The 23,113-nt window shown below is 33.7% G+C and overlaps 2 protein-coding genes and 2 pseudogenes across 2 annotated transcripts; all 4 read left to right on the top strand.

The window, feature by feature from the left end:
- The first annotated feature begins 1,252 nt into the window (after positions 1–1,252).
- Positions 1,253–4,861, top strand: LOC148770630 (uncharacterized; annotated as a pseudogene).
- Positions 4,862–4,927: 66 nt separating this feature from the next.
- On the top strand, positions 4,928–6,541 carry LOC148770631 (uncharacterized; annotated as a pseudogene).
- Positions 6,542–6,587: 46 nt separating this feature from the next.
- LOC148770632 (uncharacterized) lies at positions 6,588–7,562 on the top strand. Its single transcript, XM_088817955.1, has 2 exons — positions 6,588–7,428; positions 7,543–7,562. Exons 1-2 carry the CDS (start codon positions 6,588–6,590, stop codon positions 7,560–7,562), a joined length of 861 nt encoding a protein of 286 aa, XP_088674081.1.
- Positions 7,563–10,619: 3,057 nt separating this feature from the next.
- Positions 10,620–12,753, top strand: LOC148770633 (uncharacterized). The gene is made up of 6 exons (XM_088817956.1): positions 10,620–10,634; positions 10,714–11,015; positions 11,599–11,716; positions 11,825–11,982; positions 12,057–12,177; positions 12,259–12,753. The coding sequence occupies exons 1-6, from the start codon at positions 10,620–10,622 to the stop codon at positions 12,703–12,705; spliced, it is 1,161 nt and encodes a 386-aa protein (XP_088674082.1). The 3' UTR covers positions 12,706–12,753.
- The last annotated feature ends 10,360 nt before the right edge of the window (positions 12,754–23,113 follow it).

The raw sequence follows: 23,113 nt of genomic DNA on the forward strand, positions 1-23,113 counted from the left end.
TCTACGAAAGTATTACACTCTGTGTTTCTATTTTTGTTTTAATTAATTTTTTTATTTTATTATTATTACGATTTTTTAAACCATATTCGAACACATCAAATTAAAATATGAAATAATTCGTTTTGGACAATCGAACATGGATATATATCGTTTACCTCACTGCAGGCCCTTAATAGTGAGCTTCAATACGTAGATGTTAACTTTTGATTATATGGAGTTTTTGTGCTAAATAGAGGTTCTTTTTAATAACATAAAATAAATATATATATAGGGGTGTTGAATGCAAGTATTCGTTAGTCCAAGCTCCTAGATTACCATGAGTGGTTTGATGTGGTTCAAATATCAGTAGAAGAGGATGTATCCTCTGTGACCCAATTAAAAATTTTAAAATCATGAATGTTTAGGATATGGACTACAATTTAATAATGTTAAAAAATTGTTATGATTATTATTCTTTTTAGCTTAATTGAATATGTAACTGAAGATATATGTAATAAATTTCCCCAGGCATACTTAGTGGTGAAAAGTGTCTTTGCAAATGGTAATGCATCAACAAGATACCCTTACAAATTAAAATGCTACAGGTTGAGTTAATTATTATCCAATTTTTTAAGTTGTGTATTAAAAGTTACTTAGAATCATAAAATTGTTGAGATATTTTTGTAACATAACAGATGTATTACGTCAACGAAGGCGTGATCTTATGAAACGTAAATATGCCGGTCTAAGTAATACGGAGAAGCAAGAATATAAAGAAAAAGTAATGAAACGTAGAAAAGAAAAAAATGTACTTAAACCACCTTTGAAGAGGAAGTATAATACGTACCAAAATTTGTCTCAAGAAGAAAAAAGAAATTACATTGAACATGTTACAGAATCAAGAAGGCAACGACAACTTGGAAGACCTCCCTCAGTTTCGAGCTCAAGCTCAAACGGAGTTATTCCTCCAAATTGTATTACGTCACTTACATGGCTTCTTAGAGCTCAAATGGTTCCCTATGAATCAAAAGGTTAGTTTATCACCAACTATTTTGTGTGAGTGTGTTGTATGTGTGTGTGTGTGTCAATATATAAATATTATATATATATATATATATATATATATATATATATATATATATATATATATATATATATATATATATATATATATATATATATATATATATGTGTCATGTTACATTTGAAATTTTATATTATGCCAAAACATTAAATATATACATTTTTCCCCTATAGGTTCACTTTTGTATGATCCACAATGCTCAGATATGCATGAATTGAAAAAAATGCCAGATTGTAGTCATTGTGGTGCTACAAGATTTGAATACGAGCCTCCAACATTTTGTTGCGGAAATGGAAAAATTAAACTTGCACCTATTGAAGTTCCGGATGAATTGTATGATCTATTTACCTCACAATCAGAAGAAGCAATTGAATTTCGAAATAATATCCGTGTCTTCAATTGTATATTCTCTTTTACTTCATTCGGCGTGAAATTAGATAAGGAGCTTGCATCAGCAAGACGTGGGGTATACACTTTTCGAGCACAAGGAATGGTTTATCACGACCTTCCAGGACTAAATCCAAATGAAAATGGCCCTAGCAACTTCCAGCTGTATTTTGTTGATACTGAAAACGAGGTTACTAATCGAATGAATGTACTTCAAACCTCAACTTTATCGGGTGGTACTGTGGAGAAACTTATCCATGTTCTGGAGATTAATCCTTATGCAAAAATCTTCAGAAGATTAAAAGACTATCCTGCAATGGATGAGGTGCAACTTCATATCTCAAAAGATGTTAAATTAGACCAAAGAGTATATAACACTCCCACATCGGATCAAGTTGCAGCTATATGGGTTGAAGGAAACAATGAGAATATGTCGTGTGAACATAACATTGTAGTCCATGCTCATTCAGGTCATAGATACAGAATCAAGCACTATTATGGATGTTATGACCCATTGCAGTATCCACTTCTTTTCCCAAAAGGTGAAACAGGATGGCACCAGAATATTTTTAAAATTAGTACGAACATATCAAGGTCCTCAGGGCGTGGCACTGGGCAGTTGAGGATTGTAGATATTGAGGACATTACACGACAACCACAAGGTACAATCAAATCTATACTAACATATATAATATATGTATATAGAGTAAATTGCATTTACTATCCTTGTGAAATTCACAACTGCACAATTTCCCTATGTCATAAAAAATTTAGCAAATACCCCCATATGCTTACTTTTAGAATGCACATTCGACCCATTTACTTTATTTCCATTGACAAGCTGTGAAAAGATCAAAATACACTAAGTAAGTTTGCTATATTATACGTTGGAAATTTTTTCATTATATTTAATAAAATCTTAATTTTTATTTCTATTTTAAACAAATAAAATACACAAAATATTATTAAATATAAATATATAAAAAGATAAAAAAATCACCTTCCCTGAACAGTCGTCTTCCCCGCAGCCCAACCCCCCCCCCCCCCCCCCCACCGACCCACCCCACCAAAATCCACAGTTCTTTATCCACCATTTCTGCCCCTCAGCCGCTCTTGCTCCGCCACTACTGCCCGCACTTCGTTCACCTTCGACGAAGCGGGATTTTTTCCTCACCTCTGATACATGTCCTTCCACCCGACGCTTCCAACGCCGCAACACCACCTTCTGCAAATCCGCCGCCCACGATTCAACCACCAACTAACACAAACATTACTCAACCCCTCTCTCTGCTCGACCTTCCTAAGTTAATCGCTGCAATCCTTCAGGTCCAGAAATTTTGGAGAGGAAGAAGAGAACACGAGGAAAGAAATTAGGGGATAGGTTTAGGATTTTAATTACGTTCTTGAAAATTGCAATTCAACCCCTGCATTTGTTTTAAAAATTCAATTTAGTTCATTACCTTTAAAAACTATATGTTGCAAATAACCATGGGGTAGTTTTGTCCTTTCATAAGCAAAAGGGAAGAAAAAATCGCACACGCGGCGAGTGAGCCGCACGATCAGCTCCAAGGGGGGTTTTCGCATTTGACTAATAAGCATAGGGGGGTATTTGCTAATTTTTTTATGACAGGGGGGAATCGTGCAGTTTCGAATTTCAAAGGGGTAGGCAATTAACTCTATGTATATATATATATATATATATATATATATATATATATATATATATATATATATATATATATATATATATATATATATATATATATATATATATATATATATATATATATATATATATATATATATATATATATATATATATATATATATATATATATATATTACATTCGGTGCATGATTGTACTAATAAATATTAAATTTTTCTATCAGGAAATACCTCGATAAATTTAGGTGCTTCTATTGCAACCGACAAGCCTATGCTAAATAATATGTCTTCTGAACCAAATCAAGGTATGTTCTCATGAAGCAACTCCATTACATATATTCTAATTGATACATAAGTGAAAGAGAGTCGGGGACTTTCATATGTTTTTACTACAATTTTCACAAGATTGGATGAAAATATATAATTAAAATTTCGAAGAGGTTTCTTAATATATATCACAATATGCTGCATATATTATACATTCCAACTAAATAATTTGATATTTGTATAATGGAAAAAAATGACAATATGCTTTTCATATTACTTATTTTTATATGTTAAATTGGAGAAAAGCCAAAGATACAAATTTCAGGATATTATTTTAGATATTAGGGAGTTTAATAAGTGCAATTGTTGGGGTATGTTAGAATGAAAACTTTATTATTTAAATTAAATTTTCTACATCGTCCATTTTTCGTTACATTATAGACAAATTTCTTTCTACTACTTCTAAAAGTAATTTGTAGAAATATGTTATGGACCCAAATGAAATATTTTTAAATAGTGGAGTACCGACATTCTATAGGAATTCCATTAGAAAATACATTTACACATGCATTTACTTTAAGAACTAAATTTTATGCAATTACCATAAACAGTGTGTTCATTTCTAGAATATCTTTGTTAATACATACATGACTATATAATATGTTTATTAAACTTTAGGGAGCAATAATCCTTCTACAACTGTGCAACAGAGATTCAGTTCTGTTGAAGATGTTCTTTCACAAGAACAGGAAGGTGTGTACTTAATAAAAGATTAAATATCATCTCTCTTCACAATAAACTCTAAAGTAATAAGATTATATTGGTATTGTATATAATGTGCAGTCATCAACGGTGAAAACAATCAAAAAGTTTCTTGTCGAGAATATAGTTGCTATCGACTTCAGATCAGAAATGCGAGGCAGTCTACCCTACTTTTGGCTGGAAGATTGTTGCAACAGTATGCAGTTGATATGTATATAAAATTAGAGACAACACGGTTGGATTACTTTCGACGGAACCAAACTAATTTAAGAGCCGAGCTATACCAAGGACTCATTGATAGCGTATCAAGAGGAGAAAAAAGGAGAGGTGAAGTTGGAAAAAGAATTGTTCTTCCTGCATCTTTTATTGGGGGTCCAAGAGATATGCGGCGCAGATATCTAGACGCGTTGGCATTAGTTCAAAGATTCTGAAAACCGGATCTTTTTATTACAATGACTTGTAATCCAGAGTGGAAAGAGATACAAGAAAATTTATATGTTGGTCAACAGGCTCAAGATCGTCCAAATTTAACATCCCGAGTCTTTCGAGCAAAGCTCCAAGATTTGAAAGATCAACTATTCAAAAAAGAAATATTTGGAAAAGTCGCTGCCCATGTTCATGTAATTGAGTTCCAGAAAAGGGGATTGCCGCATGCTCATATGTTGATAATTTTAAAGTCTGAATACAAAATTACAACTCCAGAACAATTCGACTGATTTGTTTGTGCTGAGCTTCCGGATAAAGAAAAGTATCCTTGACTCTATGACTTAGTGCTTAAACACATGATGCACGGGCCATGTCGAGAATTGAACTTCAAAAACTCGTGTACGATCGAGGGGAAATGTAAGTATCACTATCCACGATCATATTGTGAAAGCACAGTGCAAGGTAAATATGGATGTCCAATCTATAAAAGAAAGAGAAATGGAGTGACAGCTGAAGTTCGTAAGGCGAAGCTAGATAACCAATGGGTGGTTCCTTATAATCCATATCTCTTATCGAGATACAATTTTCATATAAATGTCGAGATTTGTTCTGGAGTTATAGCGGTGAAATATCTTTACAAGTACATTTATAAAGGACATGATAGGGTGGCATTTCAAATATCACAAAAGGATCAAGAGATGATCATTGATGAGATTAAACAGTTTCAAGATGCTCGGTGGGTTTCTGCTCAAGAAGCATTGTGGAGAATTTTCGAGTTTAATTTAAATGAGATGTACCCTTCAGTTATTAATTTGGCCCTTCATTTACCAAATCAACAATCTGTAACTTATTGGGGAAATCAAAATTTAGAGAATGTTCTGAGCTGGGATCACACATCTAAGACAATGCTAACAGAATATTTCTCTCTGTGCACAAAAAGTGAAGATGCAAAAAAATATCTTTACCGGGAATTTCTAGAGCACTATGTATGGGACAATAAATTCAAATGCTGGAATGAGAGAAAGAAAAGAAACGTGATAGGGCGGGTAAATGGTGCAAATCCTATTGAAGGAGAAAGATTTTACTTGAGGTTACTCTTGAATCTTGTTAGAGGGCCAACATCATTTGAAGACTTACTAACTGTGAATCATAAAAAATGCTCAAGCTTTAAAGAGGCTGCACAAAGAAGGGGCTTATTGGAGTCGGATCAAAGTCTAACTGAATGTTTAAACAAAGCCATCTCTTTTCAAATGCCACACGAGCTAATTAAGAAGATTATTTGCTATCATCCTAGTTTATTGTGCACCGACTGATGTGAAGAATCTATGGGATACTTACTTTGATCCAATGTCAGAGGATTTTAAAAGAGAGCCAGGAACCACAGATATGCTTCAACTTGTCAAAACTTTGAAAAGCCTGAATTATTTCTTGGAGAGCATGGGGAAAACCATCAAATCATGCGATCTTCCCACCATTCCAGTAGAGTAGAGTTCAACAATATCCAAGATGATTTGCCGCGAGAGATCAAAGATGAAATTTCAATATCAATACCTGAAGAAGATTATGAGGCAGAAAATAAGTTGAATCCCGAGCAACATAAGGTTTTTTCAAGAATATTAGATTTTGTAGAAAGAGGAAAAAGTGGCATTTTCTTTATTGATGGACCAGGTGGAACGGGGAAAACATTTCTATACCGTGCATTGTTAACTCATATTAGATCCAAGAAACGTATAGCAATCGCAACTGCAACATCTGGAGTTGCTGCTGCAATAATGCCAGGCGGAAGAACAGCTCATTCACGTTTCAAAATACCATTAGATGCAAATGCCTCGAGTAGTTGCTTTATATCTAAACAAAGTGGAGTTGCTGAGCTATTATGCAAAGCACAATTGATAATATGGGATGAAGCTCCAATGGCTAAAAGATGGGCTATCGAGAATGTTGATAACAATTTGTGCGAGCTTGGTTAAATCACCTCTATGGGGTGAAATGGAAAAAAATAGTTTGAAGACTAATATGAGAGCCAAAACCGGTTCAAAATTTAGCGAGCTCTTACTTAGAATTGGAAATGGTGAAGAACCAACTGATACTGAAGGCAATGTCAAAATTCCAGAAGAGATGATTATCCATTATGATAATGATGAAGACTCGATACATAGACTTATTACGGCTAATTTCCCATCTCTCAGCGAAAATTCTCATTCAGCTGGTTACATGACAGGCCGTGCTATACTTGCGACAAGAAATGAACATGTAGACAAATTGAATGAGAAATTAATATCTATATTTCCGGGTCAATCGAGAGAGTATCATAGTTATGATGAAGCTATTGACGATACAAACAACTTCAACGATGAGGAATTTCTGAACTCTTTAACACCAAATGGTCTTCCTCCTCATAAGTTGTTGCTAAAAAAAAATTGTCCAATAATTCTTCTACGGAATCTAGACCCATCAAACGGCTTATGCAACGGTACAAGGATGGTTTGCAAGAATTTTAAGGATAACGTCATCGATGCTGAGATAGTCTTTGGGAAACATAGCGGAAAACATGTTTTTATACCTAGAATACCACTTTCGCCGGCTGAAAATGAAGGTTATCCATTTAAGTTCAAGAGAAAACGGTTCCCAATTAGACTTTGCTTAGCCATGACAATCAATAAAGCACAAGGACAAACAATTCCAAATGTAGGTGTATATTTGCCACAATCAGTTTTCTCACATGGCCAACTCTATGTTGCGTTATCAAGAGGAACTTCAATGTCTACCACAAAAGTGTTGATAAAACCAAGCACTTCAGTAATGCAAGAAGAAACGGCAACCAAAAATGTCATTTACAAAAAAGTTTTGGCAGCAGGTATGGACGATAGTGGGTCGTTTAAATCAGACCTCTATTTGGAACCAAAAAATAAAAGTAATGTCAGTTGTGTTTATTTAACAACTAACATTATTAATATTCAATTCATGGCAGGCTACATTAGGAATGACTGATGAAGTTGATATGATGAAGTATGTCCCTGATGCTTCAATCTCAAACCACCCAACTGTATATAAGGTAATATGTAATAATGTTGATCTTAATGTTAAACAGCACAATAATAAATTGCCACTAAATCAGTTTCATATCATATAATATCTAAGTTTAAATATTACATTTTTTGCTATAGCTTTCATGGGTATCATGGAGAGGTCTATCCATTTACACACTCCTCGATGTATTCAACTTTTATTTAGAAATTTCATATCGAGAAGAAATGTTAGTTACAAATAAATGAAAATATTAATCTCCAACTTTCTCACTGAACAATCAATGGAGGTTATTCTTTGTTATCTTCAAAATGTTCGTTGTCAAGAGATATTTATTTATAGGGGAAATTATTGTTTTCATCCCTAAATTTGCAATGATTTCACATTTGGTCACCCAAATTCACAAATAACATATTTCGTCCCTCATGTTCCAATAATTTAACATTTTTGGTCATTTCCGATAATTTACCGTTACTCTATTACTTAAGGTAGTGAAGGGCACACGATTGATTATGTTATTTTTAACGAGAAACTGACGGAAATGACTAAAAGTATTGAACTCTTGCAACATAAGAGACGAAATTTGTTTTTTTGTTAACATGAGTGACCAAATGTCGAATTGGTGCAAACTTGAGGGCCAAAAACTGTATTTTTCCCTTTATTTATATCAATTCTACCAATTACCCAAGCGATGATTCTTTGGCCCAAAAACTTTTCTGCTTCTGAAGGTGGAAATTGTGAAAGACACAACTCACACACACTGTGCGTGCGTAATTTTACCTATAAACGAAATTTATGAAATCGCTGAGCTCTGAAGTTGGAGAGAAACGAAACCTAAATTTTATTTCAATTTTAATCCTGATACAAAACTTTGCACATTGTATTTTGAATTCTCCTGTAACTGTTACTGTGTGTTTAGGATGAACATGGTGATAAGATATGTTTAAAAAATATTCGATAGAACAAGACGAACAAATAATATGAAAGAGAGAGACCCACGTGTTCCTTTTGCAAATTATTTTAACATAGGGAGATTTTCTACAGCAGGGTACCAATTGCAATTAACATTTTTCGTTTTATTGTGCGAATTTGTAGGAATAAATTGAAATGGGTGCAAAATTATAAATATATTTAAGAAATGAGTTGAAATAGCATGGTCATCTGCTCCATATATGTTCTTTTACGTAAAAACTAAATAAAAATTCAAACAGTGGACTCTGAAGAGAAAAAAAAAATCACAATGTTTTTCATTAATTTTTTAACATTTCATGATAAAACTAGATATAAATATCATAAAACAAAATATAAATTACATATATTAAAACTTAACATACCACTTTAATTCACAATGTTTTTCTAAAATAAAAAATTAAAACTACAATATAATTAATTAGTTCATCAATCTTATGCACTCATATAATATTAATTTTTTAATAACCCACTAACTCTCCTCACAACAAAACCAAAGATAAGAAAAGCTGAAAAAGAGATTGATCCTCTACAAAATCAAAGAGCCGCTTCCACTCGCCTTCTTCGTCTGCTTAATATTCTTCCGGCCAACAGCGAAACTCAGCCTGAGTCACACCACAAATCCATGCCTTTCACTGCGCCGATTAGATATGGTTTTGAGATGTTTCTCGAAACCCACACGAAAAATAGATTCTTATTCCATTACTTCAAGTCTTGCTCATAATTACCGAATTTGTAAGTTTTAATCCTTGAATCGTCAAATCCTTTTCTATTTTGCGTAACAAACAACATTTTTTCTCTGAAAATTGGGTTTTGGAGCAGTTTCCGGTTTCCCGGTTCGACCGAGTTGTTTTCGGGGTTTTCGCCTTTCACCTGGTTTTTTGGATCTTTTGGGTTTCTGCACTAAACCAGACCGGATCTGGCTCGGGTTCCGGCTAAACTAGTTCGATTTTCAAAACATTGATAAAATAATCTCTACACATAAATACTAAATATTTTATTTTACTTCCCAAAAATTAATTAGCTTTAATTTTCGTCATATTTTTATTGGAATTAAAACCAAAATTAAAAAACCGAAAAAAATAAAAAACAAATATTCCATTTAAACAGTCAAAAAATTTCATTAAAGAAACAGTATTTTTTCTTCTTTTCTTTCTTCTACAGAAGACTCTAAACTCTTTTCATATTCTACTACCAAGTCTGACAAACTTGAAGGAGATTACGTTTATAAAAATACTAATTACGATCCTTGATTGTCATTAATTGAAAAATTGAATTTTTACATCATTACTTTATAATGGACAATGAACAGGGAAGAATTAATACCTCCATTGAGAATCTTTTTAATGATATACTCTTCTATTTATTCAGTTTCAGTTTCAGTTTCACGACCTTAATCAAATTATAATTATGAAACCATAGAGGTATGAGTTTTATTTGCAGCTATTAATTATCACATTCATTCTTTTGGGTAAAGGATCGTCATATACACACATTAATATCAACATAATTATGCCAGAATTTCAACAAACAGGCATCCATCTCATTTCATGCTAATTACTTTGTCAGAAAAAATATATTGCACCAAAGGTCTAGGTATATGTTTCTGCCTTCTCCCACCTACTGATATTTTTTTTTGAGTATTCCTATTTTTTTCCTCAATAATAATAAATATTAACCTTTTTATGTTTGAAGAAATGGATTTTGAACCGAAGTTGGGATTTACATTACCTTGTGTCATTTTTTCTACTAATTAAGCAACTTTTTCATCCCATCATTTATTCCATGTAATTTCAATCGGCCCAAAACCCTCCAAAAAAGATGATTACCGTTTCGTATTTGCTAGAAAAGTTTATTATACATACTCTTCACTCACACTTTAAACTTTCAAACACTGACAGGATATCCAAGAAAAATGGCATCAAACTCGACAATTACCATAAGAACTTTGTAGACAACCAACAACCATGGACATTACACCTTACAGTTTTGCGAGTTGCAGACGAAATAGCATGTGGAACATTTTTTTCTAAAAGGATTAAAAAGATAATAATGGTTGATGAAAAGGTTAGTATATTTAGTAATATTAACATAACATTATTTATACAAATATAATTATAATATTACAATTACAAATATTGTACAGGGAGCACGGATTGGAGTACTAATTTTCAATGACGACATCCAACACTTCAACGACTTATTCATCAGGAACAAGACGTATGCTATCTCTAATCCACATGTTCAGAACAATAACCCGTTGTACTCCAATGCACATCCACAAATTGAGTTGGTCCTAAATAAGTATACCACGGTTAACAAAGCTTCTGAACAAATCAATGTAGACAACATTATTGTCTACGAATTTTTGAAGTTGCAACTCATAGATCCTATTATTCACAACACGGAAGCAATTGGTACCATTATTCTTTCCTTCAATTTGCAAATATAAAATAAATTATGTTATTTTTTAAACAAGATTCATTCTCTTTCCAGATATTTGTGGAATTGTTATAAAGGTCAGAGAAAAGAAAACAACAAGAACTGCAAGAGGAGCTACCAAATATGTTCGAGAGATAACAATAATGGACTCTGAGTAAGTAACTAAAATAGTAACATAATTTCAATGTCTTCGGTCATTATCTACATTTTGATATTTCAGATCTCGATCGGTGGTTGTTTCCCTTTGGGCAGACAAGGCAACAAATGACGGAAACGATCTTCAGCTTCTCGCAAATGAATATCCAATAATTTCAATTGGACACGTTACAGCAAAAAAGTATCTAGGTAATAAATATTTAATTATAATTGATATTTTAAATGTAATAAAAGTTTATTTCGTAAGATCTCTAACCTTCAAGTACACTTTTTTAGGTGAACTACAGCTACAAACTACTATGGCTTCAATAATACAAATCAACTCAGGACATGAAGAAGTTGAACACCTTAGATCATGGTATTTCATTACAATTAATTATATATAGATAATTACATTCATATTTAACCAATTACTATTTATTTTAATTTACAGGCTACATCAAAATAATGATCCTCTTAAAATACATGAATTAGCAATGAGAAGAAGGATAAAAGAAGCAAAGGAAACCACTCTCCATGACCTAATACACAACAGGGCTTCCTTCTGTGAGGTATTTTCTAATTTTTTTCTTCATATTATTTATCGTACTAAATTGAAATTTTCTTACATTAAATTTCATATATATGATGAATATAACTTACTGAAATAACTTTTATAGGATAATTATTACTTCTTCGAAGCCATTGTCGATAAGGTTGAAAATAAATCATACATTTGGTACGACTCGTGCATAATATGTAATTCATCAATATCCAAGAATGGAGATATAATGGCTTGTAGAAAATGCAACAATGATCATGTTGAAACAACACCAAGGTATATATAAAAGTAATAACATCATCTAACTTTTACTTCGATTATCTAAAAATAATCAATAAAATACAATACAGATATAGGTTGCTCTTAAATGCCGTGCAAGGAAATGTTAGAGCTTTCATTACTCTCTTTGAGGAAGCAGCAATGTTGTATGTTGGATGTCCCGTAAATGAATACTTGATATCAACGGAGCAGGTAAAATATAACTTAAATTACAGTTTCAATTCTCCATCAAATCAAGATCAATCCTAACATATTGTTGTGTATAAATTGCAGGACGAAACTAAATCGAAGTATTATAAGGGATTGAGCTTACAAACAACAACAAAATTTAGGTTTCTCATTCCTCTTAACAAGAAGGCAACAATTATTAATGCCCAACTCAATGTTGTAGCAGAAGCCATCGAGAAGCTAAATCCCAGAAAAGAAATGAATATAAAAAATGAAACTAAGGTGGCAAAAATAAAAAAAGTACGAAAAAATATTTCCAAGTCCATTGAAGATAATGATGAGAATCTAATGACTACACTAGACAAAAAGACTACAACAATGAAGTTAGGAAAAAAGAAAACAATTCCTAATGATGAAGAAATAAGCATTTCAAGCGAAGACGACGAGACCATACACAAATTGTTCAAGAAATCAAGGAAGACCTCAAAAGAGGCGAAGGCAGGAAGTTCAACTCGTGCGGTCAAACCCAAAAAAGAAAAGACATGCTGCTGAATAAAAAATAACAGTAATAAATTTTCATTTTGTTCAGACCAAAGGGGATATTGCCCTTTTGATCTAATAACGAGAAATAAATTATGAAGTTATGGTGGTTTACCCAAAATAATATAAATAAACAATTTTACCAATATATGACGGTTATATAATCTACAATTCAATATAATATTTTTTTTCCAATTTTTATACTTAACTTGCATTAATATATAAAAAATTATCTACAAATGATTCAATACAATTTTATTTTTCTATCACATAACTAACATTATAAACTATTTAAACACGTGCAACGCATGTGCCCTTTTCTAGTGCATATATATATATATATATATATATATATATATATATATATATATATATATATATATTGTTTTTTTTAGTTTTCCACTTTTCTTTTTTAATTTTCATTGTAAAACTTTGTCGCGTGCTTGTTAAAAAAAATACAAAAATGTTACTAAGTAAGATGTTTGTATTAGCCGTATATTTATTTATATTAACCATATATTTATTTACATATATATTATAGATAAATATTGTATTATTGGTATGTATATCTCCTAGTTCCCTTGTGTAAAGGGTTAGGGTTTCACACATGTAATATATATATCACAATAAACGTGAGAGACAATTATTCTCTCTTCTCTCCAATTATTCTCCTTCTATCATGGTATCAAGCCAAAAACCCTAGCCGTCGTTTCTCTCCTTCTTCAATTTTTTTTTCTTTCGTTCTTTCTTCTGCTCTACATCCACCATGGCCGACGAAACACCAACACCGACCATGATTTCCAACCCCTTTCATCTTGCTCATGCCATATCCAACATCAAAGCTCTCATTCCTGTAACCCTGGATATCAAAAATCCGAACTATCAAAAGTGGAGTCATTTCTTCATCATCACCGCAGGCCGCTTCTGCCTCACCGATCTGCTTCTCGGAAACGCAAAGCCCACCAACATCTCCGCCGACGAATGGCAACGCGCGGATTACCTCCTCCAATCTTGGATCTATGGCACCATAACCGAGGACCTCTCAAGCATGGTCCTCTCTAAAACCGCAAAGGCTCATGATCTGTGGAAGGCCCTCGCCTCTCTCTTTACAGACAACGAAGACTATCGGGCCATCCAACTCGAAGAACAGTTCAAGTCCCTCAAGAAAGGATCTCTTTCGATCCATGACTATTGTCAACTTCTCAAAACCACTGCCGACAACTTGGCAGACGTCGGCAACCCCGTGTCAGACAAGCAACTCGTCCTCCAAACCCTCCACGGTCTACCAAAACATTACGGGACCATTGTCAATCTAATCTCATTACCAAACTCCACCAAGAATTTGCTATGAAGGACCTCGGCCCCCTACACTACTTCCTTGGCATTTCTGTTACGCGCTCGTCCGAAGGGATGGTCCTCTCTCAACGTAAATATGCCGAGGAGATCCTTGAACGTGCTAAGATGACTTCATGCAACCCGTGCCTCACCCCAGCAGATACCAAAACAAAGCTCTCTGCCAACTCCGGCCCCCCTGTCGCCGACCCTTCTCTCTACCGGAGCCTTGCCGGCGCTCTTCAATATCTCACCTTCACACGGCCAGACATCTCTTATGCCGTGCAACAAATCTGCCTTTTCATGCATGATCCCAAAGAAAGTCACATGGCAGCCCTCAAAAGAATCCTGCGATATCTTCGCGGCACTCTTGACTACACGCTTCACTTCTACCGCTCTAGAGACATGTCTCTTATTGCGTACTCAGATGCCGATTAGGGTGGATGCCCTGACACTCGTCGCTCCACCTCGGGCTATTGTGTCTTTCTAGGAGACAACCTTATCTCTTGGTCTTCCAAACGGCAAGTGACAATTTCTCGCTCAAGTGCGGAGGCCGAATACCGGGCTGTAGCTAATGCCGTTGCTGAAACGACATGGGTACGTAACCTCCTGACCGAACTACTTTGTCCACCGACGAAAGCAACCATTGTCTATTGCGACAATATCAGTGCTGTCTATATGTCGAGCAATCCGGTTCAACATGCGCGCACCAAACACGTGGAACTTGACATACACTTTGTCCGGGACAAAGTCGCCTTGGGACATGTTCGTGTCCTCCACGTCCCATCCGCACATCAGTTCGCTGACGTCTTCACCAAAGGACTTCCGGCCCCTCTCTTTCGAGAATTCGTCTCCAGTCTTCACGTTCGCCCATCTCCCGTTTCGACTGCGGGGGTATATTAGCCGTATATTTATTTATATTAACCATATATTTATTTACATATATATTATAGATAAATATTGTATTATTGGTATGTATATCTCCTAGTTCCCTTGTGTAAAGGGTTAGGGTTTCACACATGTAATATATATATCACAATAAACGTGAGGGACAATTATTCTCTCTTCTCTCCAATTATTCTCCTTCTATCAGTTTGGTTACTACAAACTCCATTAATATTTCTCAAGCCCGCTACTACAGTGGAAGTCCGCAATTAAATGTTACTACTTCACACTACTATTTCTCTCTCCTTTTCATGTCTTCTTCCTTCTCTATTTTTCTTATCTACTTTCTCTATTATCTTTTCCCACCAAAATCCATAGATTCTTCTCTCTCGATTTTGAGATGAAGAACCAATGCCACCGGCGCCGCCATAATAACAGCAATGCATTTGTACGTCGAGAGGCAGTGTCGGGATTAACAATACATGTGTTAGCTTAATGCCCATGCTCCATTTGAAAAAAAAAATAGCATAAAACAATAAGTAGACAAACAACAAATATTAGAAGCCATGAGTTTGCTTGAAACAAACTCAAAGTACATACTTACCCGCAAAAACCACATTTTTTTTTTCTTTGTCCAAGTTGCTCCTCTCGTCTTTATTAGTTTAGGACCATTGACATTGCTCGATTTTGCACATACTTGGGGATCGTCAACAATTTAAAAATATATGTTCCAGTACTGACGTTGTGCTTTGAGAATTTTTCAGCTGCCTCATTAGAAAATTTTCTTACTTGCGTGAAGCAAAGGCATTCAACAAATTTGGACTCTGTAAGATGATAAGTAAGACAAGTTAAGAAACTCATTATTTAACTACACAAAACGTATTTGTTGTTGTCTAACTACTGAGGTAGCTTCACGAAACTTACTTTTCAGTATTCTACTTGCATCAACAAGCCAACGGGGATGTATACTTTTTTTTTTCTTCTGGAAACTCTGTAATCCCCATAAGCTTTAGGTAACTGCACGCGAATTTACCGTTAAACTTGTCAATAGTTACATAATACCGTGCATCATCAAGTTTGTTGTTATTTTCAAATACAAATGTACATTGTTCTTCAGTTATCTTGCTATGACTTTCCATCAAAAGACCTTGCGCTGCTATAATCTTCCCATGTATCATAAAGAAAATTTGTTTCGTGCATATACTAGCAGCATGTTTCTCAAGCCCTTGAAGAGGACTCTCTTTGATAGCAGGCGTGAATTTCTCTAAATGTCTTGCTGACTAAAAAAAGTAACAACTACTTAACCCTTGTATTTTGTGCTGAAATTGATTTACAAACTAGGCAAAGCTCATATTTTAAGTGACCGCAAGCTTGAACAATGAGTTCATAGATTCAGCCCTCTGTGTTGTACATGCTATGGCCTTAAAATGTCCACGAATATATGTTGCCCACATCTTTTTTTTTTCCTGTACATGTCAATAACACATTGCTCTTCTGTTACCTCATATATCTCAACCATGTTAAGCCAACTTATCTCAAACTCGCCAATGGAGCACGATTCCTTCAATAATCTCATGAAGTCAGAACAAAAGTCTGGCACTTTTATATTATGCCGAACATTTCCCCCAAGATGCCAACTGCAAAGCCTATGCTTCCCTCTAGAAAATTCTGATGAAATTGTTGCTACCATAGATGAGTCCTCATCTGTTAACACATAATCCGGAACTTTTTCATTCATTGCCTCAAGAAATGCTTGCAATAACCATCGATATGATTCAATTATCTCGTTGTACATAAAAGATGCACAAAAAATAAACGTCAAACCATGGTTGTCGGTACCAGAAATAATAACTAGAGGATAAAAATACTTGTTTGTCTTATACGTACTATGGAATATTAAGACATTGCCAAATAATTCATACTCAGCCCTGGAAGCTCCATCGCACCAAAAAAGTTTTGAAAGTGCCTCTTGGTCATTCGCTGTGTATTTGTACAAAAACTCGATGTTTTATTTTCATGCTTTCAAATAAAGCTAATGGCATGTTTACATCACCAGCTTCGATTATTTTTAATCGCATATTGTTCGACCAATTGTAACCATCTTTTCTCGTGAAAGACATTTTCCAACACCTCCGTCATGTTTCTCCAACAAATCCATAACTTGGCACGGCCTAAACATGACATTTGTCATTAAATTCAGCATGCACTTGTCGGGCATTGAAATGTACCTATGAAGGGAATCAAATGATGAATTTAAAAAAAACAAAAAATTATGCAAATAACAATAAAAGTTGCGACTAAAATAAACTAGTAGATTTTGTACCTCTTCTTGAAACCTTGTAAATTGTGATTATGTTGAGGTTCAAACTTTGTCAATGAATAATGCCCTGAAAAACGGTCACGTGCAAGAAGAAAGCATGCTATACAACCACGTCTGGTCCCAAATTTTGCCTCTCCCTTCCTAGTATAGTCATCTTTCGGTTGTTTGTAGGATCCCTCACATGTGCACACCCATTTCCAGTACTTTACGATGTCATCAGCAGTTTTGCGGTATACACCTTGTTTATTAATGCCAAAACCAACTACACTGGCATACGATGCGTACAATTTCTCTGCACCATCAACATTTTGGAATACTAATTGTCTGACCGCATCATCATTGATATTCTCAAAATTGAAATCAATTGAATCACCTATATCACTAACACCGTGATAATGCATATCATCCGTGCAATTACTTTCGTCATTATTAGAAGGTGAAATTGATTTCTCATTTTCAGCATCAAAATCCATCGTACCTACAAAATATGATTTCAAAGAAACTTGAAAGGTTACAATTACTCAATTTCACGAGCTATTTATTACTAGTTAACGAATTCATATTGCAGAACTGATATATGATTTTAGGTCTACATATATTCTACTATTCTCATGGAATGAGAAATGTAAGCAATAGAAAGTAAAAGAAAATTATAAACCTCGATGGAACAATTTGGAGTTAAATTAAATAATTTCTTTTGACAAAGTTGGAGCACATTAGGTAAGTTGAACAATCACACGCTTGCAAATTTTTAGACCTATAACAGAACCAGCATATAACTAACAAAATCATGTTGTATCATAAGCAAGAACAAATGTTTTTTAGGGCATAAGCAAGAACAAACTTAGATTCTTTTAATGCTAAAAATAATATATATTCTTTTAGTGATGTTCTAGAACATCATACAAAAAACTCATGGCAACTATCAATTACAATTCGTTGGGATCTCCCCGTAATACAAAAGTAAACAAACATTTTTTTGTGATACACAAATCAAGTTGTATGTGAGTATGGCTATTTTGCACAGTTTTGCACCTTGTTTGCCTGCAATTTATTTACAACAAAGATTTTACTTTCTTGAAAATACCATGTATTTATTTATATTTTATAATTCAAGAGAGTTAGCAAATGAACCACTACGTGATTCAGCAGAGCAGTGCCACCTATGAAGATCAGATGAGAGGCAGATGTTGGGGAAATTATTAGTAATTACATGACGTGTAATAGATGATGAATAGGAAAAGAACCAACAATAGATTAGATTTTTGTTTCATCTCCAATCTTCATTTCACACAGAAGAGAAGAGAAGAGAGATTGTACCTTGACTATTTCCCTGCGTTTTGATGATGATGAATAATAGTAAAAGACTGATGATGATGATGATGATGATGATGAATTGTTTTAGACAACCGACGATGATGAATAGAAAAAAAACAATAGATTAGGGTTTAAAGTTAGGAAGAATATACGTAATATGATTTTAATGTTTTTAATTTGTAACTAGCTTTTAACTTAGTGATTTTATAATTATGTTTTCAAGTTTAATGAAAAATGGTTTTTATGTAATTTTACGTGCACCCTAGGGGTCGTACTTTTTTCTACTGGATACGCACTAATCCTTCGTGGCACATTCTTAGTGGTTGATTAAGGTCCGAGGCGTATAACCGTCTCGGGCCCTAGACAGCCCGACAAAGTTGGGGTGACTGTTTGGAGAAAATGAGAGTGAGATAAAATAGACGATGGGATAACAACATTGGTTTAGTCCCACTTTGCACCCTTGAAATAGAGCCTTTTGTCACTTTGCACCATTGTAAAATAATAATAGCACTTTGTACTCTCAAAACACAATAAATCATTTACAATGCACCATGAATTGAATAATAAAGGCAATTTCATTCTCTATTGGTTTTCTTTTGGGGATGTAAAATAACAAATTAAATTGTTATTTTATTCAACTTCCAATCTAATTTTGAGCGCACAAAGTGCGAAAAAATAAAAACCATGTCGGATCATTAAAAGAATTATATACAATAAAATAAACTTTTATCACTAAATTATTCAATTGATGGATCTTTTAAACTGGTGGAAATATTAGGTAAAATTTTTGGAAGAAAATATGATTTTCAGATACATTGATAACGAAATAGCTGAAGAATTTTTTTTAGTAATTTTATTTTTTATGATAAAAAATATAATTTTTAAATATGTTGATGATATATAATTTTTATTTGAGTAAAAAGCAATTTGCCTACTAAATTAAAGGCCGTTTTGCACTTTGCCCCCAAGCAAATTCTTTTTGCAGTTTATAGTTTCAAAATAATTGATGAATAAAAAATATTGATTTGGCATTTGTCGTCCTAAACAAATACCACTAATAATATTAAATTATCTTTATTAGCTTTAAAAAAAAATTTGGGGTGCATTATGCATGATTTATTATATTTCAAAGATGTAAAGTGCTATTAATTTGTTTTGAGAGTGCAAAATGCCAAAATAGTATATTTCAGGGTGCAAAGTGGGAGTAAGTCTAACAAGATTTAATGGTTTGGACTAAGAGTATTATAATGACATTGCATTATTTATGGTGATTAAAAAATATTTTGAACTTATCTTAATTGGGAAAATATTTTGGGCGGATCTTAATTGCACATATTTAATGAGAGGATTTTAACATTGAACCCATTCCTGAACTATATCCAACGTGTAAAATACTCCCATAAACTTCAAAATGAATCAAAATAGCCCCTTCAGATTTTGGGTCAATGTTAAAAATCGTTAGAAAGGCAACTCCATTAGATTTTAATGTGTTTTACATTTTTGCCCTCCAACCTTTTTTTCTTCGTCAGTTTCGTCCTTCTCCTTCATCTCTCTTCCATTATTTTCTTTTGTTGCTGAAAATGTTCAACGCAAACTAAAAAAATTCATCTTCAAGTCCCAGCAACTCCAAAATCTCCAAAATTTCAAAATAATATATTTTGCTCCTTCATACTCCAATCCACCTCCTTCCACCAAAGAGAAAAGAATAAACCAAGAATCTCTACACCTTCAATTTTTCCCCACACAGAGTCCACCCAAAAGAACAAAAAAACCATTCATCAGATCTTCAATTTCTCACACAACCGCAAATTGATTCAACGGCCACTTCTTGGTCGGCATCAATCTCAAATTCCCCGTCTCACAAATCTCGCCGTCGATTCTGCCCTCGCCTCCCCTCCTCCACCGTCTCCTCCGCCTCGTGCAGCCGTTGCCCTTACCCCAAATTTGCGCATCAACCATGTAGAAAATCGCAAGCTCCTATCCCAATTTTCACCGAATTCATTAGACCCACACTAGGGGGTGGCATTCGGGTCGGGTCGGGTTATTCGTGTTTTTGGCAAAAAAAAAAATATTACCATAAGGTTTTGCTATTTCTCCTTTTTTCTTTTTTTCTTTTATTTTTATTTTTATTTTTTTAATAATAATTATTTAATACTTTCAATTCTAAATATGACATCACACTTCATAAAATATAAAAAATATATATTGTTACTTGGTTACAAATACCGGCATTAAAACGGCTTTCTCGACCCTACACCCGGTGATTATCACCGGGTGGGTCGGGTCACCTTGTGCCACGTGTCACCAAATTTTAATTTGAATTAGTTTTGTATTTTAATTAGGATATTTCTAACACCATGTAATTTGTAATTTCTCTCTCTACGGTTTATTCAAACTACATGTTCATCCTTTCTTCACCAAAAATCTGTATTTCCATCTCCATTGATACATCATCTCTGTGATTTGAATAACTGAATAAATTTTTTTTTTTTATTTTCCTGAGATTGTTGGCATGTATTCCAAAGTGGAGCAAGCATCAATTGTTGGCATGTATTCCACGAGCAAGAGATACAGATCCAAGAAACCAACAAACCGGAATTGCTATAACCAATCTCTGCAAATTATTATTATTGACGAAAAAAGAAAAGGAAAAAAATTCTGCAATTTGACCCAGAAAAAAAAAATTGATTTAACAATTTTCGGCAATCTATGTTTTTTTGGGGCAAAAGTGTTTTCGGTTCTTGTTGAAGAGAAAAGGAAGCAGATAATCGAAATAGAAAAGCAAGACAAACTGAGAAATCAAGATGAACTGTACTACTTTGACAATGGTGAAAGTAGGATTTAACCCTCATTAATATTTTAAAAGAGAAATAATAAATAGAATTACAAAACTAACTAAAATTAAAATTTGGTGACACGTGGCACGAGGTGACCCCACCCGGTGATAATCACCGGGTGTAGGGTCGAGAAAGCCGCATTAAAACATACTGTTACATACACAAATTCATAAAAATAAAAGAATTACAAAATGTGTTACACAAAAACAATTAATCACAAAAACATAAAAAAAAAAATTACAAACAATAACCAATTTTACATAAAATATATATACATAGAATATATATATATAATTTTTTTTTTTAACCGGGTACCCGATCGGGTACCCCGGTAGAATTTCTAATACTCGGACCCAACCAAGTTTGGGAGCGTCGGGTACCCGAACCTGGAAAAAACCCAATTAATTCAAAAATTACCCGATCCGATCAGGTATTACCCGACGGGTCGGGTCATACCCGAATAACTCGACCCGAATGTCCACCCCTAACCCACACAATTGGTTGGATTTAATGCTCCCAAATGAACGATGATAATTATAATATAAAAATTCGAGCGCCATGGGAAACGGGAACAAGAATGATAATGAAATGATAATGTTGGGTTTTCGTTGGGCTTTAATTTAAGATTATCCTCTCTTCAAAACTTTTGATGTTAAAATTTTCCGTTATTGAGATGCGTTGACTTTTTCCTTTTTTCTTTATTTTGACTTTTTTTATGATATTTTTTTCTTGCCGATTATCAGCTTTGAATTTTTTTTAAATTATATTTTTCCATTACTCAACAATTTAAATAAAAATAAAATAAAAATCAAGAGAAAAATGTCAACGCTGTAAACCCGATATTCAACATCGGTCAACATCGGTAAAAAAAATCAATCGAAAAAGAGTCAACCGAGTTAAAAAGAAAGTCAAGGTCGGATTACCCAATTTTGAAATATCGGGGTCATTGGTTAAAATTGGTTAATTGATGAAATTGGGGTTAAATTATGGTTGGATAAAATTATAGAGGTTTTCAGAATATTTTGAAAGAATACAAGGGTCTTATTGCAATTTTCTCAAAGAAAAATCCCAAATTCAGCCGTTGACCGTTACTACTTAACGGTCAAAGAGACGGAGGGACTAAATGTGTTAAAATGTGATAACATTAATGTGTATTTTGTTGACGGCGGTAAATGGGGGACCAAAAATGAAAAACGTGCAAACTTGGGGGACCAAAACTGTAATTATCCCGTTAAAATTCATTTTGTCATTCTTGATTGAAATCACCGACTTCTATTATTTTGAATGTCGAAAATCCGAAGATATTCCACTAAATCGAAGGAGATGGATGGCATTTGCGATGAACTTCCCCAAATTGTTTTTTTTAATATAAAAAGTCGACTGAGGTGTAAAATTGTCAACGCAATTGCAAGAAAATAAAAGTAAAATCATATGAAAAAGTCAAAGTATCACATCAATAATGGCAGACGGAATTTGAACAGAGGCTATTTTGATTCATTTTTGAAGTATAAGAATGTATTTTATATGTTGGGTATTTTGAGTATTGTTTTTACGGATAACAAGTAACAATTCAGTATCGTAGGTGATCGGACCAAAACTATCATATTACATATTACGTTACCCTTACCGGATGTGTATACTATAGTTACGGGTGGAAATCGGACGGAATTGATCGGAGATATCTTTTTCTGAAATTTTCCAATTTTTTTCGAAAGTTAAAAATAGGGTC

The sequence above is a fragment of the Erythranthe guttata genome, chromosome 5 (genome assembly GCF_056151865.1).
Source record: "Erythranthe guttata isolate IM_541 chromosome 5, IM_541, whole genome shotgun sequence".
Taxonomy (NCBI): Eukaryota; Viridiplantae; Streptophyta; class Magnoliopsida; order Lamiales; family Phrymaceae; genus Erythranthe; species Erythranthe guttata.